Source organism: Bos indicus x Bos taurus, chromosome 11 (assembly GCF_003369695.1).
Source record: "Bos indicus x Bos taurus breed Angus x Brahman F1 hybrid chromosome 11, Bos_hybrid_MaternalHap_v2.0, whole genome shotgun sequence".
NCBI classification, from domain to species: domain Eukaryota; kingdom Metazoa; phylum Chordata; class Mammalia; order Artiodactyla; family Bovidae; genus Bos; species Bos indicus x Bos taurus.
In genome coordinates, this window is record NC_040086.1 from 104934486 (window position 1) to 104962445 (window position 27960).

Sequence of the window (27960 nt, forward strand, 5' to 3'; positions counted from 1 at the left end):
TTTTATCTATCTTAATCGAAGAATAGTTACAGCATTGTGCTGGTTTTTCTCCTGCATCAGCGTGAATTGGCCACGAGCACACGTGTGTCCCCCCATCCTGAACCTGCCTCCCGCCTCCCCCACCCCATCCTGCCGGGTCGTCCCAGAGCGCTGGCTCGGGTGCCCCGCTTCACGCACCCAGCTCGCGCTGGCCGTCGATTCTGCGTGTGGCGGTGTGCCTGTTTCAGTGCCATCCCCTCCAGTCATCGCACCCTCGTCTGCCCCCGAGTCCACAGTCTGCTCTCTATGTCCGTGTCGTCTCTGCTGCCCTGCGTGCAGGGTTGGCATTGCCATCTTTCTCAGTTCACATGTAAGCATCAATGTAAGCACGACGTAAGCACGTCTTCACACTAGCAAGTCTTTTTATTTTGAGTTGTGCGCTTCTGGAGCGAGGCAGACGCTCACAGTCTACAGCCCTCCCCACGGCCTCAGCGGACGGGTTTCCTCCTGAGAAGGGAACCCGAAGCGCTCACTGCCCTCCTCCCCCAGCCCTAACCCACTTTCTCTCTCTGCTCTTCCCCTGCTCTGGGTGTTTCCTGCGAACAGAATCATACAAGGTCACTTTTTGTATCAGCCACATGTTTCAAGAGGGGAGTAGTTAACTTTTGTTTTCTTTTTTAATTGGAAGTAGCGATGGCACCCCACTCCAGTACTCTTGCCTGGAAAATCCCATGGACGGAGGAGCCTGGTAGGCTGCAGTCCATGGGGTCGCTAAGAGTCGGACGCGACTGAGCGACTTCACTTTCACTTTTCGCTTTCATGCATTGGAGAAGGAAATGGCAACCCACTCCAGTGTTCTTGCCTGGAGAATCCCAGGGACGGGGGGGCCTGGTGGGCTGCCGTCTATGGGGTCGCACAGAGTCGGACACGACTGAAGCGACTTAGCAGCAGCAGCAGCAGCATTTTTGTTACATGAAAGGGAAATTTCGGGTGAGTTAAAGGTAAGATATACAAATTGAAGTCTTTTTTGTAAATATCTGTACAGTCTCAGGGTGGAGACCCCTGCTCTAAGTGTGGCCCCAGAGCCAGAAGACAGAGGGAAGCGCCTGGCTCCTCCTGCGGCCAAACAGACAAACATGCAGAGAGCTGGGAGGACAGACCACGAGCCGGGACAACGTCCCTCGCATCCCAGGGCCAGAGAGCGGCTTGACACCCCTGTGGTCCCCGGATCTTGAAAGTCAGTGTTCTAAAAAGGGACAGAGGACAGACCCGTGCATGGCTAACGAGGCGACGCACGTGGTTGGTGTACATCTGAGACGCTCGGCCTCCGGCGACATGGGAACGTAAATACTGGAGACGGCTGTGTCGGCCCTGCACCGGCGGGTTTCCAGGCTGGTGACGACCAGCGCTGGGGACAACGTGAGGAAGAGAGGCCAGCAGACCCCTGCAGGGAGGTGTGGAGGACACGCCTCTCTGGGAGAACCGTGCGTGGACCCCAGGGCTCCACGCGTGCATCCCTTTACCTGCAGAGCGACTCCTAGGCGCCCACCCACAGGGACCCTTGCGTGATGCGTGTGCACGTGTGCCTGTGCACTTGGGGTGTCGGGGGGGAGGATCCCAGGGGCGTGTACCTACAAAGCGACTCCTAGGAGCTCACCCTAGGAATCCTCACAGTCTGTCACGGATGCGTTGTCGAGAGTCTCCATCAATGCGCTGATTGAAATAGCAGGAGACTACAAACACTCCTGTCTGTGGAGAGGGGATGGGATCCACCAGGCGTGGTCCGCATGGACCAGTGAATGCCCCATGGCTGCTAAAGTGGGTGCTGGCAGGGAGACTCCAGGGTGGTCTTACCTGAGACACGTGGCCCAACCCTCTGCACCCAGGATCCCGGCTATGAGACACATGGATGTGATGTCAACAGGGAGACACACAGAGACGTGCGTGGATCTGCATGTGAGAGATAGACAGAGGAGAGAGAGAGAGCGGAGAGGCCTCCGGGGGGACGCTCACACCACACCTGCTCTGGGTGGTACTTAAACTCGTTATAAAGTGTGTGTGTGTGCGCATGCGTGTCTTTCTGTGTGTGCACAGGCACGCAGAATTTTGTGCAGACACGTGCTGCATGGCTGTGTGACGTGAGTGTACGTGTGTGCACACATGTAACACGCATGTGAGTGTGTTGTGCTGATGTGTCTCCTGTGCACGCTCACATGTGTACATACATCTGTCCGTGTGCATGTGTGTGTGTGCATGTGAGTCTGTGAGTGTGTGAGTGTGAGTGTATCTGCCTGTGCGCAGGTAGGGAAGGCTCCAGGCCGTTCCCACGCTGCACAGCTCTGACTCCAGTGGTGGGTGGTCCCATCCCCCCCAGACCCCAGAACCTTCTATGACCCCTCCCCCTGACCGTGCAGCCACCCTGCTGGGGGCGCATCACCCTGAGGATGAGGCCGGGGCTCCCCTCCTGGGAGGTCCCCCTGCTCAGCCTTCTGTGTGTCCCCCCTCTGGTGGCTCCTCACACACAGTGGCCCCTCCTCGCTGTCGGGTGGCAGGAAGGAACGTCTACTCCATGCAGTCAGCCTGGCACGGGCGCTGCCCCCTGAGAGGCCCCAGAACCGTCCCTCTCACTGGTCCTGGCAGCGCCACCTGTGTGTGCTTCCCGGCCAGTCGAGGCCCAGGTGAGGCTCGTGGCGAAGACCTGAAGGTGCGGCTGGACCAGGGGGCTGGTCAGCTCAGCGTGAGACGGAGACGATCCTGGTGATCCGGGGCCAGTGCCATCACCCCTGATATGGGGAGGGGGTGGGAGGGGCCGGGCAAGGAGGATGTGGGGGTGGGCCATCAGAAGACCCGTCACGGGGGCTTCATGGGCACCCCCACACTGGTGAGGGGCTTGCACTTGGGGGACCCCCTGTCTGGTGTCTCCTTGTCAGGAGGGAACACAGAGTGCCCGGGGCCTCTCGTCTGCCTGGGGGGCTTGCTGTGTCCAGGAGGGCCCTGGTGAGCTGGCTGCCCCCACTGGGGAGTCGCACTGACCCTGTGTAGAGGGACCCTTTGTCCCTAGTCTCCAGGGAGGCTGGGCTGGGGTCCCCTCCCACCACGAGAAAGGAGACCCTGGTCACCATCAGCTGGCTGTCAGGTGGCACGTTGCCCCAGGGGGATCTGGGGAAATGGCAGGGTCAGCGTCAGAAGAGGCCAGAAGGTCCCTGCTGACACGGTCCCCTGACCAGGGGCAGCGCCTGTGTGCAGCCAGGCCTGGGTGGGGGACCAGCAGTCATCCCAGTCTGGGGCCCAGTGTTGGGCCATCCTTGTCCCGTGTGTCTGGGCCAGCCTGGCCCCCTTCACTCCCACCTCGGCCTCCAGCTTGTGGGGCGATCCCCACCTGCACACGTGTCCCCACCTGGGCCTGGGGCTGACCCTGCCACCCTCACACCTTCCCCCAACCACAGGACCACCCAAAGCCTGTGCTCCTGGGCATCAGACCCCTCCCCCCAACCACACAACCACCCAAACCTGAGCTTGTGGGCATCAGACCTGCAGAGACCCCCCGGGACCTCAGGCAGAGCTGCCAGCACCCACCTCTCCCCGGACCCCCAGGCCCATTGGACAGAGACACACACCATGGGGACCCAGGACGAGAGCGGTCCTCTGGTCCTTCCTGCAAGGCTTCCACCTCCCTGTCCTCCCCTCTCACCCGCCGAGGGGCCCCACAGACAGGCAGAGCCCCTGGGGACGCTGAAGCCTTTTATTTGAAGCCAGAGAGGGGAGGGAGGGGTGGGCGAGAAAGCGGGGCAGGGGAGCAGGGGGTGGGGAGGCCCAGGTCCCAGGGGCTCCTCCCACATCCCGCAGGATGGCGGGTCCTGATGGTGCTGCCGGGGGCTGCCGTGGAGCCTGGTGCCCCTGCCCTGGAGAGGAGGGGAAAGGTCATGGAGGAAGGGGGCAGACGGGGCTCTCCCTGCCCCCAGGGCTGCAGCGCCGGGGGCAGAATGCACCTTCCGCCCGGTGCACAGCCGGGCAGGCACAGACGTCCCGAGTTACCCAACAGTGAGCCCTGAGCACAGAGCGGGTGCCTGGGCGGAGTGCAGCCCAGACACAGACCCTGCAGGGCGGGGGCGGCCGAAGGGGCCCTCAGAGCAGAGACGCCGCCTCCTGGCCACGTGGGGTCCCTCCTGCCTGCCCTGGGGAGCCCGGTGGACCCTGAAGCCCCGTTGAACCGAGACCCTCGACTGCTTCAAGGACCACTCACCCTAGTCACTTTCAGGCTTGCAGCTTTCTGTAGAGACCAAGACAAAGCCAGGAGTGAGAAGACGCCCCGCACAGGGGCCCAGACCCCTCACCCCCTGCAGCCTGGACGTGGGTCACGGAGACCCAGAGCGGGGCCCCCCGGGGCTCCCTGTGACCCGTCACAGCGCTGATGTCTCCCCACGGAGGGGCCGGGGAGGGGCGGGAGGGGATGGAGGGAGGGACCCGGGGCATGAAGAGGACGCAGAGGGGACCCGGGGGGTGCCATAGGGCCGGGCCCTCACCCGTCTGCTCAGGTGTGAAGACGTCCTCCAGGGAAAAGCCCTTGCGCTGGACGAATTTCTTAAAAGCCTCCAGGGCCTCTGGGTTCACGTCGGGATTCCTACCTGCAGGCCAGGTGCCTGGTGAGTCAGGCCTCAGGGGACACCCAGGAGGGCAGGAGGAGTATGTCTGGAGTGGACGCTGAGCAGGCGCGGAGGAGACGGGCCCCTTCCAGCTGGCAGGTCCCGGGGAAAGTGGGGGGAAGCCCCGGGGGACACCTAAGTCCCTGGGGGTCCGGGGGGACCCAGGCCAGATCCCAGAGCCACCTGCAGGGTCAGGCCCCTGACCTGGAAGGGCTCCCCTCCCAGAGGAGCTGCGCTGCCCTCTGACCAGAGAACCCTGGCCTTCACCCGCTGAGAACTCCTCCGTCAGCGCCTCCTGCCTCCAGAAGCGGGACTCAGAATGTGCCCCTGGAGCAGTCTGTTGGGCCAGAGGGCGCTGCTGCTGCACAGACCCCGGGCACCAGCTGACTGCCTGCACAGGCCCCGGGCAGCAGGGCCAGCGGCGGGCCTGTGCGCATCTCGTGCCTCAAGTGCTGCCCCTTCAGAGGCGCTGAAGCCCTGGGCAGAGAAGGGCTGTTGCTGGGCGGGCAGGGCCCCTGGAGCAGAGACGGGGCCAGGCCAGGAGAGGGGACTCACTCAAGAGCTTGGCTGTTCTGAACCTTCCCGCTTCGAACGGCCCTTCATAGTAAAACACGAGGTGGTCCTTTGCGGGCAGCTCCTCCACATCCACGTGCGTCTTGCCCCTCGCTGCGGAGGGCCACGGGCCGGGCGTGTTAGCAGCGAGTCCTGGCACCTGGCTTGGTGGCGGTGGGGGGCCCCGATTGCCATGCCCCCCTGGATCTAGTCACCTGTCCTCTGGTGCCCCCGCCTACCCTGAGCCCCAGCAGGGGGCTCCCCATCCTGACGGCCCCCTTTTGGCCGCAGGACCCAGCCTGGGGCTCCCACTCTGGGGCCCCACCCCGCCGTCCCGGACTCACAGGCGGTGTAAGTGCCGGGCCTGTTGGTCTTCTCCAGGACGACGTCCACGTTGTAGCAGAAGCCCCGGGTCCTGGAGGACACAGCCCCGTGCACAGGGGCCTGAGGTCCCCTCCGCCCTGGGGATGCTCGGGGTCCCCACCCCGACCCTAGAGCAGCGCAGGGGACCCCGACTCCGGGTGGAGCCTTCTGCTCTGCCCCCATCCCGGCAGAGCCCTGGCCCCTTCTGCAGAGTTCAGAGGGCGTTCAGCCTCTCCCCATGCCTACAGGACGGCGGGAGGACCCTGAAGGGGCTGGGCTCGCGGCCTCTGCCCAGCCCGGCCTGATAAAGGGCCTCGGGCCTGGGGCCAGCGGGCGGCCATGAGCAGCCCCAACACTCACCTGTGTGTCGTGGAGGCCCACACATGGGTGTCGCTCAGGACGGAGAACGTGACGGGGAACACGCTGTCCCCTGTGTGGCCCTCGGTCTCCACGAAGGCCGTGATGAACCACTTCCCCGAAATCTGAAACACGCGTGAGCCAGGCAGCCGCCTCTCCTCCACCTCGCCAGCCACCCCGCCACAGCCAGCTCCCTCGACCCGATGCCCCCCGGAGCCCCTCAGACACCCCCAGGCTGCCCCCCGGCACATCTGAGGTCCCCTCCTTCCAGCACCTTCCTGGGGCGCAGCGTGGGGCTGAGTGCACGGGACAGAGGCCCCTTGGCCCCCAGTCTCCCAGCCCTGGCGGTCTCTGTCTGTGGGAGGGCCAGGGCCGAGCCCTAAACTGCGTCTCCCTCCTGACCCCGAGACGCTGGCCTCCGTGGACAGGGAGGGCTCAGCCCGGGACCCCCGACCCCCACCCTCCCCCGGAGCCTCACATCCGGCCCCTGGAAGGACAGGCTGTCCCGGGCCTGCAGGGCTGAGGTCAGGCCGAGGGTGACGGTCAGAATCAGGGCCAGGGTCCTCATCTCGGGGGCTCTGGGCTCACGCCGCCAGCAGGTCCTTCCTCTGAGGCTCCGAAAGGCTCTGTGGGCCCTCCCTCAGCCGCCCTTTGTAGCCCCAGCCCAGGGTCCTGGGGCACTTGGCACAGACCCCCTGCACTCTGCGGCCAGCTGGCAAGGGAACCTGTCATTTCCACCCACGGCTCATTAAGCTGCAGGGCCCCACGCGGTCTGTGGGGGGCGGAGGGCCGTCTTGCAGCTGGGGCGACAGGAGGGGCCTGTGGCCTCGCCTCAGCCTGCTCCCTTCTCTGAGCGCACGTCCCCCGTCCTGCAGGGTCTTCCGCGAGCGCGAGGTCTGACCCGCAGGCAAACAGGGTGGGCAAGGAATGAGAGGCAGGCATCCAGCTCAGCCCTGGCCTTGCCGCCTTGGTGGCCAGTTGCCCCTGCGGCCCCCCGGCCTGCGATCTTCTGCACCGTTTGACGGTTCGGGGCTCAGCTTCAGCACGGCCTCCTCGGGGAGTCCCCCCAGGTACACCCCAACTGTGACACATTCCCTGTGGGTTGTCTGTGGAGAACAGTTTTCATGTCCTGGGCCCCTAGACTGGGGAGGATGAGAACTGTAGAAGCGTATTCCCTGCCAGTGCCGAGGCCCCAAGTCTGAGATCCAGGTGCCGGTAGGGCCGGCCCCCTGCAGTCTCCGGGGCTGGGCGGGGGGTGGGGGTCCCTCCTGCCTCCTGCAGCTCCCGGCGGCCCCTGGCTTGTGGCCACACACCCCCGACCCTCCACTCCGTCTCCTCACACCTTCTCCCGTGTGTCTGTCTGGACACCAGCCCTGGGCTGCAGGGCGAATCGCCTCACCATTGGTAACCTAGTCCCAGCTCACAGGCCCACTTCCGTCAGCTCCTAGGCCCACTGCCCTGGAGCTCCCACCTGAATGACCACACCGGTGTCTGTCCACCTGTCTGAGCCCTGGGTGGGGAGCCTGCCTGCTTGTCCACAACTGCACGTCCAGGGCACAGGGGGACCCCTGCCCTGAGGGGCCGTCCAGCCTGCTCCTCGTGGTGGCCCCTCACCATGTCTGACCCCCTCTGTGGTGTCCAGCTGTCTGCATTTCACAGCAGCCAGCTCAAGGACACAGCACTGGGCCAGGGCAGGGCCGCCTTCTCTCCCCGGGGACAGAGGAGATTCTGGTCTTGGCACGCTTTCCTGGGACTCAGGGCTGACCGAGAAGGCGGCCAGGGCCACAGGTGGACCCTGGGGCCCCACAAAAGAATGTCTGTGCCGCCCGGGGCAGGGTGTGCCCCTCCCACCACCACGCACTCGCATGACCCTAGGCCCTGGGGGCGGAACTGAATGTTCAGCTGGACCCAGTAATTACCGTGATTGCCATCCAAGGTGCCACTGAGCAGAGCCTGCCCTCCCCAGGTGGTCAGAGGGCAGGCCCAGTGCCCTTTCAGGAGGCGAGGAGGCAGGTCCGGCTACAGGGAGAGGCTCTCGTGTTCCTGGTCTGTGTGACCCTCTCCTGGGGCCTGGCAGGACGGTGCCCCTTGCCACGTCTTGGAGAGACAGGGTGTCCCCTGGACCCGGGACGCCTTGGCTTCTGCAGAGGCCCCTCAGCCCAGCCCACTGTCACAAGACGCCTGGACAGCCAGCCGGGCACCGAGCGCCCAAGAGGCAGGGTTGGTCCACGGCCCAGCTGAGGTTCGCTGGGAAATGGACAGAGGCTGTCAGGCCAAGCAGGCTCTGAGCAGCCACCCCGAGGCCGATAAGAAGCCATTTAGCCAGTGTTTGTAGACGCAGGTCCGTGTGAGTGATGGACAGGCAGGCACGTACGTCAGCAGGAGGCCCGTGGGTTTTTGGACCAAGGTGTGACGGCAGTTCTAGGAGAAAGGATGACCTCAACGGACTGCCGGAGCCGCGGCCGCCCGCCTGCACGTGGAGCAGTTCCGCGCCCCGCACCTCAGCGCCCCTTTCCGAGTTATCTCTGCCTTGACCACAGCCTAATCCGCACTGGAAGCAAACAGACAAAGTCAGCAAATGAACCTGTAATCGACGCGGCCGGCACCGAACCCACGCTCGGCTGCTCGAAAGGCCGATACTCAAGCGCCAAGAGCTGGTCGAGAAGGAAAAGCTGCTTCACTCAGGAGGCCGGCAGCCTGGGGAGACGGCGGGCCGGGGCCCAGCCCGTCCTGAGCTGCTGGTTAGGAGACAGGCTTCAAAGGCCGCGTGGGGAGGGGGCCGCAAAGGTGTGAACAGCTTGTGCTCGACGCTCCGGGTGGTTTCGGGGTCTGGGGTCTCTGTGCTTGTGGTCACAGTTTGCATCTGGTGGGGGGTCCGCTTTCTGTAAAAGCACCTTCAAAGCGTGTGTCAGGCATAAACTGTCCCCTGTTTCCTGGCCCAACGGTTGTTCTTGGTTTCTCCTCCTCACTTCCTAATCACCACGTCTTTTTTCTTTTCCTAATCACCACGTCTTGAGCCAACCCTTCGAGAACCAGGGGAGGCCCAGGAGGCAAAAGCTAGGACATGGGAGCTGGTATGGGGTCTCAATCCCCCCTTTCTTTTATACTTAACCATCTTGAGGGGAACCCGTTCAGAAAAACACAGGGAAGAAAGTTTTGGATGGAGCTTAATTAGAAACTTGACAAAGGGACTCGGTTTCAAACTGAGTGTTCAAATCAGTGCTTAAACCATCACAGAGCAACCCTAAAATAGAGAGGGGGGATTTAGCACAGAGAAGCCAGAATCCTGCAAAGGAGACGTGAGGAAGCGCCGTCTAAAGCCAAGCTGGGCTTCCCCGCGCCCAGTGGGGGAGAATCCGCCTGCCAGTGCCCAGGTACCCGCTGCGTCCCTGGTGCAGGAAGAGCCCACGCACCCAGGGGCCACACGGCCACCCCGCGCCCCCGCCGCTGTGCTCCGCGATGAGAAGCCCACCATCACAACTAGAGACCCGCCCCTGCTCTCTGCAACCAGGGACCGCCTTCGCGCAGCAGCAAAGACCTGGGGCAGCCCAGAAATAAGTGAACAAGTAAACAGATGTTAAAAATAATAAGTAAATAAAGCCAACGCTGGTTCTCCAGGAGGACTGACAGACGAGATCAAGGAAGAGGCAAACCCGAGAGGCGCCTGTGAACAGAGGCCAAGCGGAAGGTAAACCTTCAGATCCAGAGAGCAGAGACTCCCCAAGAGCCGGGGCCTGGGGCCCCCGCGGGTGGCCTCCTGCCCCCGCCCGCGGTGCAGCTTTTAGGCGGGTGGCTGCTGGGACCACTGGTGGGTAAGACCTGGAGCCCAGAGCAACGCAGGACCAGGCAGGAGATTCGTTGCACCTTCTTGGAGGGAGCACAACCCCCAGAGACCCCCAGGCTCTGTGCAGAAGGGTGCCTAACCCACAAGCCCTGTGTGCCACCTGGAGCAGGCAGAGCTTTCTTTAATTTCAGTCTGAATTTGGCAATAAGGAGCTCATGATCTGAGCCACAGTCCGCTCCCGGTCTTGTTTTTGCTGAGTGTATAGAGTTTCTCCATCTTTGGCTGCAAAGAATGTAATCAATCTGATTTCAGTGTTGACCATCTGGTGATGTCCGTGTGTGAGTCTTCTCTTGTGTTGTTGGAAGAGGGTGTTTGATATGACCAGTGCGTTCTCTTGGCAAAATTGTTAGCCTTTGTCCTGCTTCATTCTGTACTCCAAGGCCAAATTTGCCTGTTACTCCAGGTGTCTCTTGACTTCCTACTTTTGCATTCCAGTCCCCTATGATGAACCGTCTCCCTGGTGGCTCAGACAGTAAAGTATCTGCCTGCAATGTGGGAGGCCAGGGTTCGATCCCTGGGTCAGGAAGATCCCCTGGACAAGGAAATGGCAACCCACTCCAGTACTCTTGCCTGGAGAATCCCATGGACAGAGGAGCCTGGTAGGCTACAGTCCATGGGGTCGCAAAGAGTTGGACACAACTGAGTGACTTCAGTTTCCTTTTCCTTTCCCATAGGATAAAAAGGACATCTTTTGGGGTGTTAGTTCTAGAAGGTCTTGTAGGTCTTCATAGAACCATTCAACTTCAGCTTCTGCAGCATTAGTGGCTGGGGCATAGACTTGGATTTCTGTGATATTAATGGTTTACCTTGGAAACAAAGACAGATCATTCTGTCGTTTTTACCTCCACCTAAGAAAAGACGCTTACTCCTTGGAAGGAAAGTTATGACCGACCTAGACGGCATATTCAAAAGCAGAGACATTCCTTTGCCAACAAAGGTCTGTCTAGTCAAGGCTATGGTTTTTCCAGTGGTCACGTATGGATGTGAGAGTTGGACTGTGAAGAAGGCTGAGCGCCGAAGAATTGATGCTTTTGAACTGTGGTGTTGGAGAAGACTCTTGAGAGTCCCTTGGACTGCAAGGAGATCCAACCAGTCCATCCTAAAGGAGATCAGTCCTGGGTATTCTTTGGAAGGACTGATGTTGAAGGTGAAACTCCAGTCCTTTGGCCACCTCATGTGAAGAGTTGATTCACTGGAAAAGACTCTGATGCTGGGAGGGATTGGGGGCAGGAAGAGAAGGGGATGACAGAGGATGAAATGGTGGATGGCATCACTGACTCGATGGACGTGAGTCTGAGTGAACTCCGGGAGTTGGTGATGGACAGGGAGGCCTGGCGTGCTGTGATACATGGGGTCACAAAGAGTCGGACACGACTGAGAGACTGAACTGAAGAAGAGCAGTGTCCACAGCACGGGGGGTGACTAGGTTATCTGAGCAGCGTAAGGGGGGCCGTCATGTCAGGGCCCCCAGGACCTCCAGACCCGTCCTTCCTGGCACAGAGGCAGCCCTGACCACAGGCCCCCGGGACTGCTTCCCCCAGGGCTTCCTCTGGGGCAGAGGCTCGCTCGGAGCAGCGCAGGGACGGCCAGGCTGGTCCTCAGCCGACCGCACCCCACACTGGGGTGGGCGGACCAGCTGAGTGAGCCCCGTGCAGGGTCTGGCTCTAGGGAAAGCCCACCTAAGACACTATGCTGCTTTCTCCTTGCAGCGCCTCTGTGTGCAAAAACGGGTGAAGATCGCGAATCAGCAGCGACACGCAGCGCTCGCCGTCTGTCAGTGCGCCCTCTTCTGTCGGGATTGTGCAGTGCGACTCCTTTAATAAATGTGAGCCGCTTCCAGAGGATGAGATGGTTGGATGGCATCACCGACTCAATGCACAAGAGTCTGAGTAAACTCTGGGAATTGGTGATGGACATGGAGGCCTGGCATGCTGCAGCCCATGAGTCTCAAAGAGTCTGACACGACTGAGCAACCGAATTGAACTGAACTGAGCCACTTCCAGCCTGGCCAGGCAGCTCCCAGGGCTCCACACCTCCCCCAGGGAGCAATTATTAACTCTGGACAAAATGTGAAAACACCCATTTAAGGTGCTGGGGAGCCGCCAGAGGCAGACCAGTGGACCAGTGCTACAGATCAGCCAGCCCCTGGAGGAAGGTAACGAAGGGCCTTGGACCTGATGCCTGGGCTCCCTGCTGCTCACCTGAGGCCAACCGTGTCCGCCGCCGGGAGCGGGCAGAGTTCTGATAGGAGCCCTGTGCCCTCGCGGCTTGAAGAACCTGCCCCTGAGCTCCTGGGCTCCACCCTGGGGTGATGCCATCGAAGAGCCACGGACAAGAGGTGCCGGCAGACCCCCAGGGGAAGGGGCTGCAGTGCGACCCCTCTGGACCCCTCCCCAGGTGAACCGTCTGGGAACCCCATGCCCGCAGGCTGCCCTTTGGAGCTGAGTGGGCCCCTGTGAGCCCCGAATGCGGCCAAGCCAAGTGACCGTGCCCGAGGGGCACCCACACCCGCCGCAGATGGGCTCAGAGCTGGCGCTGCGTCCCCAGCTGGGCGTCCGGAGGGCCTGCCGCGTGGAGACCCTCAGACTCTGGGTAGGACCCTGACTCCCTTCTGAGACCAGGGAGCCAGGCCCAGGTGTGGTGGGTTGGCTTGGTGCCATCCTGGCCACTGGGAGCCGCGGCCGGGCTCAGGCAGTTCCCCTTCCCAAGCGGCCGGTCACGGCCGCACTTAACACCTGCCCATCGGGCTCTCCCACTCAGGGCCTTACGACTCCAGCCCCTGTCCCCGGCGTAGCCCCAATGCACCCTGCCTGGCAGCCTCTGTGCTCAGGGCCATCAGAGCCCTGCCTCTCATCTCCAAGGCTCACTGCCCCGTGGACTCCATCAGAGAGTCTCTAAATCTTATAGAAAACACCAAAAATCCCCCCAAAGGTGTCTGAACAAGTTGACATGTGGTGATTCACCCCCAGGGCTGTAACTCACCTTCCCAGACCTGCCCAGGCACGGACCTGGGGTCCTTCCCACCACAGGCTGGGGGGTCCCACCCCAGCCCCCACATCCCTCCCTGCCCCAGCCCCCTCCGAGGGACCCCATAGACAAGCAGAACCACCAGGATGCTGAAACTCTTTATCTGAAGCCAGGAAAGGGGTGGGGAGCTGGGAGGGAGGGGGTGCAGCGGCCCATGTCCCAGGAACAGGGCTCCTTCCTTGTCCTGCAGGGCGGATGCTCCTGAAGGCGCTGCCCGGGGGCTGCTGTGGCGCCTCAGTGCCCCCTGCCCTGCAGAGGAGGGGGCGGGTCATGATGCCAGGACAGGGGAGGGGAGCGTGCTCCAAGTGCTGCAGCGGGGGGAGTGGGGCCCTCAGGGAGCTCTGGGCAAGCAAAGGGGGACCCTCCACTAGGCTGTCTTCAGACCCCCAAGCCCACGTGTGAAGGTGTGACAAAGGGACTTCAAGCCAGTGAGGGCAAAGGAGGAGCGTGACAACGTTCTGGACTCTGACTCTGCTCACACCTGGGCAGGTAATCTTGGGCACGCTGCTGAAACTCCACCCTCCCAAGGGACCTGCCGCCAGTGAGGGACCCGGGGGTCGGAGCTTTCTGCGTGGGGCGCCCCAGCTCCGACCCTTCTAAGCAGCTCACTGGGAAACAGTCACTGTGACGCATGGGGGTGAGGAGGGACTTCACATCTGCTGGGAAGCATGCGGGTGCCGGGGGCGCCAGGAAGCCTCCCCCTGAAAAGGGGCTTCCCCACTGCCCAAGACTGACACCCTGCACCCACCTGAAGGCGCTGCCAGGGGCCGGGTGAGCCCAGGAGCAGACGCCCCGCCTGCCTGGCCCAGGGAGGGTCTCCTGCCAGGCGGGAGCAGGCCTGGGGGGTTGACCACACGGTCTCTCAAAGCCCCAGGGGCCCCAAGACCCCAAGTGTGCTCTACAGCTGTTCCCTTACCCTAGTTTCCTCCAGGAGAGCAAGTTTCTGTAGAAAAAGAAAGCACATTTCAGAAGACCCAGGGAATCCCTTAGCCCAGGGCCCCTCCATCAGCCAGCACGTCACGTGACCCCAGCGAGGATGGGGCCTGTCCTCATCAGCCCTGCCGATGGCCCGCCGCGGGCACCAGCCGGCAGCAGGGGCCTATGGGCTTCTCACCGCTCTGCAGGGGCCTGAAGATCTCCAGGTTCAACCCTTTGGCTTTTGCGAACTCCGTGAACTCCTCCCAGGCCTCTGGGCTGTTCTCCTGGTTTCTTCCTGTCGGTGAAACCAGGAGATGGATGGGAGGGTGAAGGGCAGAACCAAGAGTGACCACGACTCCGTCCCGGCCTGGGGGAGTGAGCGGCCGCCTCAGCAGGGTAGGAAGTGCCCTCAGCAAACGTCCCGAGGATGGAAGGTCTGCCCAGGAGGGAGTCCACGCCGACCCCTGGGCTGATGCTCATTCTGCTCCTGGCCACAGAGACACTCCGTGACCCTTGGGGCCTCCTGTCTGTGGGCAGGAAGGTCCTGACGCTCCGAAACCTGCCTGAGCCTCATGCCCGTAATGAAGCCCCAGGAGCTGGAATTTCCTTCCCACTCGGGCTCCGTGCAGACACCGCTCTCCCCGCAAAAGCGCCCCCTCCAAGGAGTGGAGCCAAGGGTGAGGCCACAGGGAGCTGCCTGGTGAGCGGCAAGGCCCGCCCCAACACTGACATCGGCGTCCTGTGCCCACCGCATCCCCTACGGACACCAAGCCGTGATGTGGGACCTGCTGCTTCCTCAGGGGCTTCTCCTGAGCAGAAGGCACGGGGGGAAAGGGCGCAGGAGGGGCTTTGTGGGGGCTAGGATGCGGGACCCTCACCCAGAAGCCGCGCCACGTGGATCTGCCGTCCGTCCAGCTCGCCATCACAGTACAGGATGAAGTGGTCTTGCGCCCGCAGCGGTAAGACGAGCACCTCACGCTTGCCCCCGTCTGCAGAGGGCGGCACATGGTCCTGAGCAACCCAGGCCCCTCCAGGACTGCCTGCCCAGGGTCTCCACCCCGGCCGGACCCCCAGGCCCTGGGGAGGCCCTGCCTGAGAGGTGGGCACCCAGTGGGCGGATCCCAGGGATTTCAGGGGCTCCAAAGAGGCCAGAGCGGCGGGGAGCTTCAGCTCTGCTCCAGCCGGAGCTCGGACCGGCCAGCCCCTCTGGACGAGTCTGTCACACCTGTACATGGCGTCAGCTGTTCTCACCTCTCAGGCAGACTGACCGGTGGAGGAGTCCCCAGGTACTTAAGGGGGTCAGAAAGGAGTGGGGCTTCTCTGGCTGAAAGCTGACCCCCAGGAACGTGCTGGGATCCACCTCCCCACCCCCCAACTTGGGGTTCCAGGACTCACAGGCTGTGTATCTGCCAGGATCGTTGGTTTGCTCCAGGACCAGGCTCGTCTCCTGGCACTGACCATCAACCCTGGGACACAGAAGCCATGCTCTGCTGATGCCTGGGGTGTGGCCACCTTGGAAACCCAGCCCAGCCCGGGCACCGCATGCCCCGCTCCACCACAGCCACCGCAGGCCCGGGCCTGAGGCAGCCCCGGGAGCGTGCGCTTCTCTCGCCGAGTCCAGGCACCAGCGGGGACTTCAGCATCTCACGCAACAGCTGCTCGGGTCTCCCAGCCCTGCCCCGCCACTCACCCATCTGGGTCCTGCCCCTGCACAGGGTCCCCAGTGAGGCAGTGGCCCCTCAAAGCTGTCCAGGGCTGAGCGTGATTCGAGGGGTCGGGACGGTCCCCACTGTGGGCTGCCCACCCCCCGACGCCGCTCTCCTGCTGTGGGGAGGGGTCAGCGGGGAGGCAGGAGGCGGCTCTCACCGCGACGTGACTTTGGCCTCCAGGTCGCCCCCCTCCAGGACGCTGAAGGTCATGGCTGTCACCGACTCCTGATTCTTCCCGGGAACGTCCTGGTCTGTGGTCACGGCCTTCAGATACCATTTTCCTGACACCTGGAGAGAGCTGCCTGCCGTCAGGGCTCAGGCTGAGCACCCCTGCCCCGCTCAGCAGCCCCAGACTCTGCCCCACCCCCGGGCTGGAGCACCGTCCGTCTCCCACCCCCCACCCTCAGCAGATGCCCAGCACCCTTGCCGGACCCACCCCAGGTGGGCTCCAGCCCCACAGGGCCCCCGGGACCGTGGGCGCCCTGGGCCCATTTGTCTCAGACCCCCGTCACTCAGTTTGACCACAGCCTTGGGGGCAAGGGTTGGTGCCTCTCCCAGGGGCCCCTCCAGCTGCCCCAGCTCCATCCGAGCCTCACGTCCTCAGTCCAGCTGTCCGAGACCAGAGTGTCCTGGGCCTGCAGGGAGGCAACGAGGCCGAGGGTCAAGAGCAGGGCCCTCATCTCCTGGGATCTGCACGCACGGCCTCCGACAGGTCACTCGCTGGGTGCAGAGAGGCTATGCCGGCCACTCAGGCAGCGGCCCTTTATGTCCCACGGCCCAGGGTCCCTGCGGAACTTGGCAGAAACCATCAACCAATCCCTTCCTGGCCATAAACCGTGGCCAGTTCTGCAGTGGAGCAGATAAAGGTCTCTATTGTTGATGTTGCTGAACAACCCTTGCTGAGCCCCGAGAGTCATGACCACGCTGCCCAGGCTGGAGGCCAAGCTTTGCAGGTCCGTCCACGGAGGTTGGGGGGCTGGGTGAGGGAGCCTCACGATGCCAGCACCAGGGTGACACCCTCACTGCCAGGGAGGACGTGGCTCGCGTCAAAGAGTGTCCCTGAGTGGCTTCTTAACCTCAGATTCAGCACCAACCCCTGCGTGAATACAGCCATGAATCTAAGGGGGTGCGTGCACTCCTGACAAGATGCGCTGGAAGCGGGCACTTTGACGTCCCCTCTCTGCTCCACACACAGAGCAGCTGTGGATCAGACGTGAGGAGGGGGACCAAGACAGACACACACATGGACACACATACACATGTATGCACTCGCACACTCATTCAGACACATTCAGACACACGAAACCAGTTGAGACACACACTCATTCAGACGCACACACCAACACACAAGTCACTCAGATAAAGACCTCACTCAGAAACTCACTGAGACACACACACACACAGTCACTCAGACACACACATGTAGGCACACTCACACACATGCACACACACATACACTCACTGGGACACGCAGACCCACATACAGACATGGTCACTCAGACACGCACTTGTACAGCACAGGGACACACACTGATTCACACACAGGCAGACACGGAGACACGGTCACATTCAGTCAGATGCACACATTCAGACACACATCCTGACACGCACACTCTCAGACATACATTCACACTCAGACACCCTCACCAGATACACGCGCTCAGACATACACGCGCTCAGACAAAGAGAAAAGGGGAAGCGTTAGTCGCTCCGTCGTCCAACTCTTTGCAACCCCATGGACTGCCGCCCACCAGGCTCTTCTGTCCATGGGATTCTCCAGGCAAGAGTACTGGAGTGGGTTGCTAAGCCTTCCTCCAGGGGATCTTCCTGACCCAGGGATTAAACCCAGGTCTCCCACATTGCAGGTGGATTCTTTACCAGCTGAGCCACCTGGGAAGCCCCAGACATAGATACACACACTCAGTGGACAGTGTGACTGCAGCCACGAAATTAAAAGATGCTTGCTCCTTGGAAGAATAGCTACGTCAAACCTAGATAGTGTTTTTAAAAGCAGAGACCTCACTTTGTCGACAAAAGTACATACAATCAAAGTGATTGTTTTTCCAGTGGTCATGTATGGATGTGAGAGTTGGACCATCAAGAAGGCTGAGTGCTGAAGAATTGACGCTTTCAAACTGTGGTGCTGGAGAAGACTCTTGAGAGTCCCTTGGACTGCAAGGAGATCAAACCAATCAGTCTTAAAGGAAATCAACCCTGAATATTCTTTGAAAGGACAGATGCTGAATCTGAAGCTCCAATACTTTGGCCACTTGGTGTGAAGAGCTGACTCATTGGAAAAGACCTTGAGGATGAGAAAGATTGAGGGCAGGAAGAGAAGGGGACGACAGAGGATGAGATGGTTGGATGGTATCACTGACTCAATGGACACGAGTTTGAGCAAACTCCAGGCGATAATGAAGGACAGGGAAGCCTGGTGTGCTGCAGTCCTTGAGGTCGCAGAGAGTCAGACACAATTTTGCAACTGAACAGTTGAGTACAGGTGGCGACAATACTTGCCAAGAGAATATTGGATAAATGGAGCTTGTTATCCGTGTGGAGAAGACACACAAGTGTAGCTCGCTGCCTCACACCACACACGACTAAGTCCTGGTAGATTAGCAGGCGTAGAGAGGAAAAGTGAACTCTCAGAACCTATGAAAGGGAGGAATGGTGAGGCCTCTGCGCTGCAGAGGAGGGTCCCGCAGGCGCAAGACACAGACGGAGGAAGGGCAGCCCCAGAGGCTTACGGCAAAGCACCCCCCACGGAGTCCACAGAGAGCCCTGCGATCAAGCCAGAAAAAGACAACCAGCCGGACACACGCGGAGCAAAGCGTGTAGACGGGATGATGGCAAGGGTGTGAAAGACGGAGGCAGCAAGGAGCCCGGGGCCCGGGCGTCACCGCGGGCATCGGGGGCTGCCAGGGCGGATGACCAGGCCCTCACCCAAGGCGGCCGGGGGACGGTGCTCCCTCGGGCCCGTGGTGCTGCCACAGGGCCCCTCCTCGCCCCAGCAGGGCTCCAGGGTCACAGGGCTCTGTGAGTTGGCAGAAGCTGTCCGCCCACGTGCTGGGGGCATGGGCAGTGTGGGGTTCGTGGGGCATGTTAAGGTCACAGTCGCTTCGCTGTGGGGCTGAGCTCAGCCGACTCCTCCTACGCTCTGGGCGGGAGCACCGGCTGCCTACTCCAGTGGCGCCGGCCAAGGGCACAGCGTGTGAAGGTGGGCAGGGGGGACTGGGGGACCGGTGAGTTTTGTTCTGCCTGAGGCCGGAAGTGAGTCTGGGATCGAGTGGTCCACATCCCTAACGTGAGGAGTGCTCGTTGAAGTCCAGTCTAAACGCCAGCCCTCGCCGTCCAAAATTTCTTCACAGTGGGACCTGTGTAAACTCGCCATGCAGTTTTATGCTTTTTTTTTAATTAGAGACGTTTATACAGCTGATCTGCAATGCTGTATTAGTTTCAGATGTACAGCAAAGGGATCGCTACATATATGTATTCTTTCTAGCTTCTTCTCCATTACGGGCTATTGCAACATGCTGAATATCGTTCCCTGTGCTGTGCAGGAAGAGCTGCTGTTTATTTTGTATCTAGCACTGTGTGTACTGTGACCCCAAACCCCCAGTGTACCCCCTCCCCACTCTCCCCTTTGGCAGCGTGACTTTCTTTTCTGTGTCTCTGAGTCTGTGTATGTTTTGTAAACAAGATCACTTTACTGTTCATTGTGGATTCCGCACACGTGTCTGACTGACTGACTGAGCACGGTCATCTCTCCATCCGTCCCTGTGGCTGCAGACGGTGTCCTTCCATGCTCTCTGCCGCTGTGCAACGCTCTGTGTGTGCACGGACCTCTTCCTCATCCATATCTGTCGACGGACACAGGTTGCTTCCTCGTCTTGGCTATTGTAAACAGCGCTGCAGTGAACACTGGGGTCCCTGTATCATTCTGAATTATAGTTTTCTCCAGATACATGCCAGCTTTATGCTGTTTTGATGGTGACCACACCATCAATCAGAATCCGTGTCTTACAGCAGAACCACAATAAGCAACAAGTCTGTTTCACAGGAAGTGGCCGTCGGAGCAGTGGCTAAAACAGGCAAAAGAAGTTTGACGACAGTGTGCCACGGGGTAGCTCATCACATTTTATGGCTTTTCTTGAAGTTGGTACTTAGCAGCTTTTTTAATGTGTGAGTTTGTGGGTTGCTTCTCCCTCCAACGAATGTTCATTCTCCTGTCCAACCTGGACTCATCATTCTTATTATTTTTGCTCTCTGTCCTTCGCGTCCATCTGTCCCTGCTGGCAGCCTCCCCAAAGGCTCCAGGCTCGACGCCACCCCTGCCTGCCTGAGCTTGGGCCTGTCTTTGTCCCGCTGCTGGCCTGCAGGGGAGGGATCCGGAGGTTCAGGTGTCTGCCTCCCCATCCCAGGGTCCCTGGCTCTCCCAGGGCTGGACTCCCACAGGCCCTGTGCCCACAGCCCGCCCTGCCTGAGCAGGTCCAGCTGGTGGCTGGGCTGGTCTACACACTTGGCCGCGGGCAGCCTCCAGGAAAGGTCATGCGTGTTTGCGTTCCGGCTGCTTCTCCTCCTCGTGCTCCGGCAAGGCCCCCAGCCTGTCTGAACAGCAGGTGGCTTTGTCCACCAATGAGCCGCATGTCACGGTGAACAGACAGAAATGCCTGGAGGCCACTTGGACCCACATCCTCCCGTCTCCTCTGCCAGGTCCAATCCAGCAGACGTGATTTCTGGGAGGTTTGCAAGCCTCCCCTCCACGGCCCAAGCCTGGGGGGCGCCTCCTCTGCTCCTCACACCTGCGTCCCAGAGCAGATCCGGGAAGGGGCTTCTGGAAGCGGGTCTCTCTGGGTCGTTGGCACTCAGGGGTCACATTGGACCCTCTGGTGCGGTCAGCTTGGGGGTCTCAGCTCTGCGAGGAGCTGTCCCTTCGTGGATGCCCCGTCAGCCGCCCACACCACGGCCCTCGTCCCTGGCTCACCGGGGACTCACCCAGATGCCCAGCAATTCGGTCTCATTTCTTCCCTTCTTCGGTTTGGCAAGCCCTTGGCTGGAACTGCCCGTGGGATGGCCCCACCACATACCAAGTACCAACAGAAAAGCTGCCCTCTGGACAAAAAGAGGATTTTTTTAACTCCTACTTTTGAGTTTTCAGCATTTTCTGATTTTCGTGTCATCAGAATAAAAAAAAAGGCTATTCACATTAAATAGAAGGCAAATTGTTTGCATTGTAGTTGTATATTTTTTAAGGAAAAAGTAGAAATTGCCTAGAATCTCTCCCCTTACGTGTTCCCCGGGAGTGTGATGGGGCTGTCGTCCGGCGCACATTTAATCTGGGCTGACCAAATCACTGGGGCGGCTGGGCGTTTCCTGTCAGTGATGAACACGGCTCTTCAGGGTTTCCCTGGGCACCTGAGTGGCCAGTGAGACAGTGTCCTCGGGCCACTGCACGTGGCGCGGAGGAGAGGGACCGTGTTGGTGCCAGGCGTCAGGGCCTCCCCATCCCAGGGTCCCTGGCTCTCAGGTCACTGCTGTGGGGCTGGTGGCAAACTCAGGCCCAACCCCCCCCCCAGGATGCTGACCGCCCCCTGCCCCCATCCCCAGGGTGAGCCTGATGGGTCTACAGTAACCCATCCCTGGGCTGTGTCATCGTTCGGGACCCTGGAGAAAGACAGGGAAAGCGCCCAGGTGCCTAGGGGCATCACGAAAGGCTGCCCAGGGCTTAGGGTCCAGCCATGCAAGCTGGCATGCTCCTGGTGGATTCAGCGGGGTGAGACGAAGCATGATGATGGCTCAGACACTGAGCATTCGGGGCATCCGACACCGTGGACCAAGGTCAGTGAGGGGGGGTGACACAGGGTGGGCACTGAGGGTGACGGAGCCGCCAGGCAGCCAGGGGTCGCGGCGGGCAGGGCTCCACACAGGTCAGCCAGGGTCGGGCGGGCAGGGCTCCGCACAGGTCAGCCAGGGTCGAGCGGGCAGGGCTCCGCACAGGTCAGCCAGGGTCAGGGCGGGCAGGGCTCCGCACAGGTCAGCCAGGGTCGGGCGGGCAGGGCTCTGCACAGATCAGCCAGGGTCGAGCGGGCAGGGCTCCGCACAGGTCAGCCAGGGTCGAGCGGGCAGGGCTCCGCACAGGTCAGCCAGGGTCAGGGCGGGCAGGGCTCCGCACAGGTCAGCCAGGGTCGGGCGGGCAGGGCTCTGCACAGATCAGCCAGGGTCGAGCGGGCAGGGCTCCGCACAGGTCAGCCAGGGTCGAGCGGGCAGGGCTCCGCACAGGTCAGCCAGGGTCAGGGCGGGCAGGGCTCCGCACAGGTCAGCCAGGGTCGGGCGGGCAGGGCTCTGCACAGATCAGCCAGGGTCGAGCGGGCAGGGCTCCGCACAGGTCAGCCAGGGTCAAGCGGGCAGGGCTCCGCACAGGTCAGCCAGGGTCAGGGCGGGCAGGGCTCCACACAGGTCAGCCAGGGTTGAGGCGGGCAGGGCTCCGCACAGATCAGCCAGGGTCGAGCGGGCAGGGCTCCGCACAGGTCAGCCAGGGTCAGGGCGGGCAGGGCTCCGCAAAGTTCAGCCAGGGTCAGGGCAGGCAGGGCTCTGCACAGGTCAGCCAGGGTCGAGCGGGCAGGGCTCCGCACAGGTCAGCCAGGGTCGGGGGTGGGGGCAGGGCTCCGCACAGGTCAGCCAGGGTCGGGGGTGGGGGCAGGGCTCCGCAAAGTTCAGCCAGGGTCGGGGCGGGCAGGGCTCCACACAGGTCAGCCAGGGTCGGGGCGGGCAGGGCTCCGCACAGGTCAGCCAGGGTCGGCGGGGAGCGGGGCTCTGCAAAGTTCAGCCAGGGCAGCGCTGATTTGGGTTCCAGCCACAAGGAAGCGGCCGTGAACAAAGAAACAGGAAGAGCCTCTGCAGCAAGTGACCTTTGCAACCGCACAGGAGCCCAGACTTCTCTCCCAGCGTCGCCGCCTTCCCTCCAGCTGCAGCTCACCGCGCCCGTGAGGGGGCAGTGCCTGCATCCGTGTGCAGCGTGAGCTGGCGGCCGTCCTGGGTGGGCTGGAGTTGGGGGCTGACCTGCAGCCCCTCACTGACCCCCAGAGCGGGCCAGGCGGACCACTGGCTTCCCAGAGCCAGTTCAGCAACCACCGCCTTTCCATACTAAGAAAGCCGGAGCTCTCTCTGCAGCCCAAGTTTCAGGGTTCCGTCTCTTCTGCTTGGGGGAACGGGCGATGTTGTAGGTTGTGGTCGAAACCACCCCAGACAGAGTGAGACGGGTGCAGGCTGGTGACGTACCTCACCTTGAACCCTGCTCCAGCCGCCAGCAGTGGGAGCCCGCTTGTAAAAACTGCCCGTTCGGTTCTGGAGATATGAGTAAGTTCTCTCCTTCCTTTGCCTCTGACGAGGGCTAGAACCACTCTGCGGTCAGGTCTGATTCCTCTGTTACGTGTACATTAAAACAGCTTTCTACACACACTTTACACGTCATGCTTACTCATGCCATGATATTGCTCATCCACGTGAACAAGTCAGTGATTTTTAGTACATTTCAGGTGCTGTGCAGTTCAGTTCAGTTCAGTCGCTCAGTTGTGTCCGACTCTTTGCGACCCCATGCACTGCAGCACGCCAGGCCTCCCTGTCCATCACCAACTCCCAGAGTCCACCCAAACCCATGTCCATTGAGTCGGTGAGGCCATCCAACCATCTCATCCTCTGTCATCCCCTTCTCCTCCTGCCCTCAATCTTTCCCAGCATCAGGGTCTTTTCAAATGAGTCAGCTCTTCGCATCAGGTGGCCAAAGTATTGGAGTTTCACCTTCAACATCAGTCCTTCCGATGAACACCCAGGACTGATCTCCTTTAGGATGGACTGGTTGGATCTCCTTGCAGTCCAAGGGACTCTCAAGAGTCTTCTCCAACACCACAGATCAAAAGCATCAATTCTTCAGCACTCAGCTTTCTTCACAGTCCAACTCTCACATCCATACATGACCACTGGAAAAACCATAGCCTTGACTAGACAGACCTTTTTTGGCAAAGTAATGTCTCTGCTTTTTAATATGCTTTCTAGGTTGGTCATAACTTTCCTTCCAAGGAGTAAGCGTCTTTTAATTTCGTGGCTGCAGTCACCATCTGCAGTGATTTTGGAGCCCAGAAAAATAAAGTCAGCCACTGTTTCCCCATCTATTTGCCATGAAGTGATGGGACTGGATGCCATGATCTTAGTTTTCTAAATGTTGAGCTTTAAGTCAACTTTTTCACTCTCCTCTTTCACTTTCATCAAGAGGCTCTTTGGTTCTTCTTCACTTTCTGCCATAAGGGTGGTGTCATCTGCATATCTGAGGTTATTGATATTTCTCCTGGCAATCTTGATTCCAGCTTGTGCTTCATCCAGCCCAGCGTTTCTCATGAAGTACTCTGCATATAAGTTAAATAAGCAGGGTGACAATATACAGCCTTGACTTACTCCTTTTCCTGTTTGGAACCAGTCTGTTGTTCCATGTCCAGTTCTAACTGTTGCTTCCTGACCTGCATACAGGTTTCTCAAAAGGCAGATCAGGTGGTCTGGTATTCCCATCTCTTGAAGAATTTTCCACAGTTTATTGTGATGCACACAGTCAAAGGCTTTGGCATAGTCAATAAAGCAGAAATAGATGTTTTTCTGGAACTCTCTTGCTTTTTCCATGATCCAGCAGATGTTGGCAAGTTGATCTCTGGTTCCTCTGCCTTTTCTAAAACCAGCTTGAACATCAGGAGGTTCACGGTTCACATATTGCTGAAGCCTGGCTTGGAGAATTTTGAGCATTACTTTACTAGCGTGTGAGATGAGTGCAATTGTGCGGTAGTTTGAGCATTCTTTGGCATTGCCTTTCTTTGGGATTGGAATGGAAATTGACCTTTTCCAGTCCTGTGGCCACTGCTGAGTTTTCCAAATTTGCTGGCATATTGAGTGCAGCACTTTCACAGCATCATCTTTCAGGATTTGAAATAGCTCAACTGGAGTTCCATCACCTCCACTAGCTTTGTTCGTAGTGATGCTTTCTAAGGCCCACTTGGTTTCACATTCCAGGATGTCTGGCTCTAGGTCAGTGATCACACCATCGTGATTATCTGGGTCGTGAAGATCTTTTTTGTACAGTTCTTCTGTATATTCTTGCCATCTCTTCTTAGTATGTTCTGCTTCTGTTAGGTCCATACCATTTCTTCGCTTTGAGCCCATCTTTGCATGAAATGTTCCTTTGGTATCTCTAATTTTCTTGAAGAGATCTCTAGTCTTTCCCATTCTGTTGCTTTCCTCTATTTCTTTGCATTGATCACTGAGGAAGGCTTTCTTATCTCTCCTTGCTATTCTTTGGAACTCTGCATTCAGATGGGTATATCTTTCCTTTTCTCCTTTGCCTTTTGCTTCCCGTCTTTTCACAGCTATTTGTAAGGCCTCCCCAGACAGCCATTTTGCCTTTTTGGATTTCTTTTTCTTGGGAATGGTCTTGCTGCCTGTCTCCTGTACAATGTCACGAATGTCCATCCATAGTTCATGAGGCACTCTGTCTGTCAGATCTATTCCCTTAAATCTATTTCTCACTTCCACTGTATAGTCATAAGGGATTTGATTTAGGTCATGTCTGAATGGTCTAGTGGTTTTCTCCAGTTTCTTCAATTTCAGTCTGAATTTGGCAACAAGGAGCTCACGATCTGAGCCACAGTCAGCTCCCCGTCTTGTTTTTGCTGACTGTATAGAGCTTCTCCATCTTTGGCTGCGAAGAATATAATCAATCTGATTTCCATGTTGACCATCTGGCGCTGTGCAACCTTCAGCAAAATCTACTTTTAGGACATTCCCGTCATGCCAAACAGATTCCGCTTGCCCACCAAGCACCAAACGTCCATCTGGGTCTCACGCCGCCCCAGGAACCAGCCGTCGCCTCTCCAGCACTGAGGATTCTTATTGTGGATGTTTCAGAGAGAGGGCTTGGCGCAGCACGCGGCCTCTAACCAGCACGACCGCGGGGTCGCCTCTCAGAGCTGTGTGCTCTTTGTTTCTTTTCAAATCAGTGTCTTCACAGAGTCTGAGGCCCACAGAGACGTGCGCGCTCATCTGTCCGCAGGACTCTCCAGGCGAGAACACTGGGGCGGGCTGCCACGCCCTCCTCCAGGGAATCCTCCCGACCCAGGGGTCGAGCCCACGTCTACGTCAGGGATGTCAGATCTTTCTCTGGCCCCGGGACGTGAGGGATGGGGCTCCAGTTCACGGTCTGTCTTTCCCACTTGCTACATTTTGCCCATTTTCATTTTGGCCCAGGCAAAACCAGAACTTCTGTCCCTGGTTGACACCGAGGACAGGAGGGTCAGCCCGGAGTCTACACATACGCTCACCAGAAGGGCTTCATTTTGTACATGTCATCTTTAATCCATCTGGGGTTTCCTTTTCAAATAACAGAAATGCTATTTCAAATTAAAAAAAGAAAACAAAAAGCAGCTACTCCCCTCTTAAAAATGTGGCCGACACAAAAAGTGACCTTGTATGAGTCCATTCGTAGGAAACGAGCAGAACAGTAAAGACGAGCAGAAAGGAGACCAGAGGTGGTCAGGGGCTGGAGGACAGGCCAGGAACCGGGCGCTCTGGGTCAGGGTCTGCCTCTGCGGACTGAAGGCTGCACATAATCGGAAACGGACTTAACACTCATGTGCGGCTCAGTTTAAATGATGCAAGGTGATATTATATTAGTTTTAATTTAGAGCCTAAAATATAAAACACTATACAAAATGCGAGAGAATAAAATTGTTTTCTAAAGTGGGGGAAGGGAAGGAAAGTTCTGGGCCGGGGAGCAGGTAGACGGCGTGGGTGGGGCCGGCACTGACGGTGGTTCCAGAGCCGGTTCTCCCTGCAGGGGTGGCGCATCCCAGCCACTCAGACACCAAGACTCCGACCGTCAGTCCAGACCTGGGTCTGCCCTCCCCCTCCTCCCACCTGCTTTCCTCCCCAGCTCTCTCCCGCCACCCCGGCTCCCGCCTCACCTGCCCTCTGGCCGAAGTCTCTTCCTCCTCCAATGCTCTGACATCCCTCCGATCCCTGCTCACTGCTCGGAGCGGGCAGGGCTGGCCGCACCTCTGACCCCAGCTCACTGCTCCCAGCATGCAGGGCTGGCCGCACCTCTGACCCCAGCTCACTGCTCTGAGCGTGCAGGGCTGGCCGCACCTCTGACCCCAGCTCACTGCTCCCAGCATGCAGGGCTGGCCGCACCTCTGACCCCAGCTCGCTGCTCCGAGCGTGCAGGGCTGGCCGCCCCCATCTTTCTGGTCATGGCATCGGTGTCCCGTGGAGCCTTGTAGACCCCCAGGGCTCCCGGCCCTCCCCCAGGACCCTGACTCAGTTCCCTGGAGCTCTTCTCTCACGTGGACTTGCTCTCCTGCTCTCGCCCACCTGCCCCTCCAGGCCGTGAGCTCCTGCAGGGCAGGAACCGTCTGTCGTGTCAGCACCACCCCCAGGCAGTAGCTGAACCATCAACAGAGGGTCTCAGGGCCCCCTCCCGCCTCTGAGCAGCTGACACTGTGGGCCTGGAGACTAACAATAAAAGGTGCCTGTTGAGTCAGAGGCAGGGGGATGCCCAGAATGACCCTGGGCTATCCTCCACGGAGCAGAGTGGGCACTGCCCGCCCCCTCGTGGTCATCTCCAGCACTGCAGCCCAGGCAGGAAAAGCAGAGACCAAATCCCTTGTTTGGGGTTCAGGTTCCCCGACTGCTCAGCGGGTAAAGAATCTGCTTGCGATGCAGGACACACACTGGGAAGATCCCCTGGAGAAGGGAAAAGGCAGCCCCCTCAATACTCTTACCCGAAAAGCCCCACGGACAGAGGAGCCTGGCGGGGCATGACAGAAACTCAGCAAGGCAGTGGTTCCACCAGGGCCCACCCCCGAAGGAGCAGAGCCTGCCCGCTCCTGGGCGAGAGGGACCCCGGCGCCTCCCTCGCCGCCTCCCCCCTCCACTGCCCCCGTGCTCAGGTCACTCCGGAGGCCTCCTCAGCCCAACCAGGGGTCCAAATGAGGACCCCATGGGCCAACAAGGAGGGTCTTGTCCCTGGTCCCAGTGGGTGGTCCAGCGCCTGCCCCCTTCTGCGCCCCCGGGTCCCCAGTCCCCCACATCCCCAGGCTGCCCCCTGCTCAGAAGGACCTCAGGGAGCGGAAAGCTTTTTCCAAGGACTCGGAGCACAGTGGGTCACGGATGGGGGAGCAAGGCCAACAGACTCTCCCGCAATCTTCTGGGGCCTCAGGGACCGCCCTGTCTAAGCACCCCCTCTACGGGGGAGTAAGCTGAGGCCTCCTCTCCTGCAGCCCCTCCACACTGGGGAGGAGCCTCATCCTAGCTCCCGGTGCCCAGAGTGCTGGACACAGAACCCCAGACCCTGTCTTCCCCAGGCCTCTCTAGGGATGGCCCAGTGGGCACCCTGGCGACCCCCTTCCCGTGCTATGGGCCAGGCATGTTGCTGGGGGCTCACTGTCTCTGTCCCCAGCCTCCTCCTCCTCAGCCCTGTCCCTCCCCCCGTGCACACCCCTCTGACTCCCAGAAGGACAGTCAGTGAGTGTGAGCG

The 27960-nt window shown here is 59.9% G+C and overlaps 2 protein-coding genes across 3 annotated transcripts; both read right to left on the minus strand.

The window, feature by feature from the left end:
• Positions 1-3776: 3776 nt before the first annotated feature.
• Positions 3777-6267, minus strand: LOC113901867 (odorant-binding protein 2b-like). Its single transcript, XM_027556886.1, has 6 exons — positions 5898-6267; positions 5519-5589; positions 5178-5288; positions 4503-4604; positions 4223-4249; positions 3777-3881 (listed from the first exon to the last, which is right to left on the minus strand). Exons 1-5 carry the CDS (start codon positions 6143-6145, stop codon positions 4224-4226), a joined length of 558 nt encoding a protein of 185 aa, XP_027412687.1. The 5' UTR covers positions 6146-6267; the 3' UTR covers positions 3777-3881; position 4223.
• Positions 6268-12850: 6583 nt separating this feature from the next.
• Positions 12851-27288, minus strand: LOC113901866 (lipocalin-1-like). 2 transcript variants are annotated; one of them, XM_027556884.1, is made up of 7 exons: positions 26390-27288; positions 15550-15680; positions 15079-15149; positions 14562-14672; positions 13880-13978; positions 13682-13708; positions 12851-13014 (listed from the first exon to the last, which is right to left on the minus strand). In XM_027556884.1, the coding sequence occupies exons 1-6, from the start codon at positions 26597-26599 to the stop codon at positions 13683-13685; spliced, it is 648 nt and encodes a 215-aa protein (XP_027412685.1). In that variant the 5' UTR covers positions 26600-27288; the 3' UTR covers positions 12851-13014; position 13682. The 2 variants fall into 2 exon arrangements, with proteins under 2 accessions (XP_027412685.1, XP_027412686.1); XM_027556885.1 differs by lacking the exon at positions 26390-27288 and adding an exon at positions 15989-16225.
• Between the last annotated feature and the right edge of the window lie 672 nt (positions 27289-27960).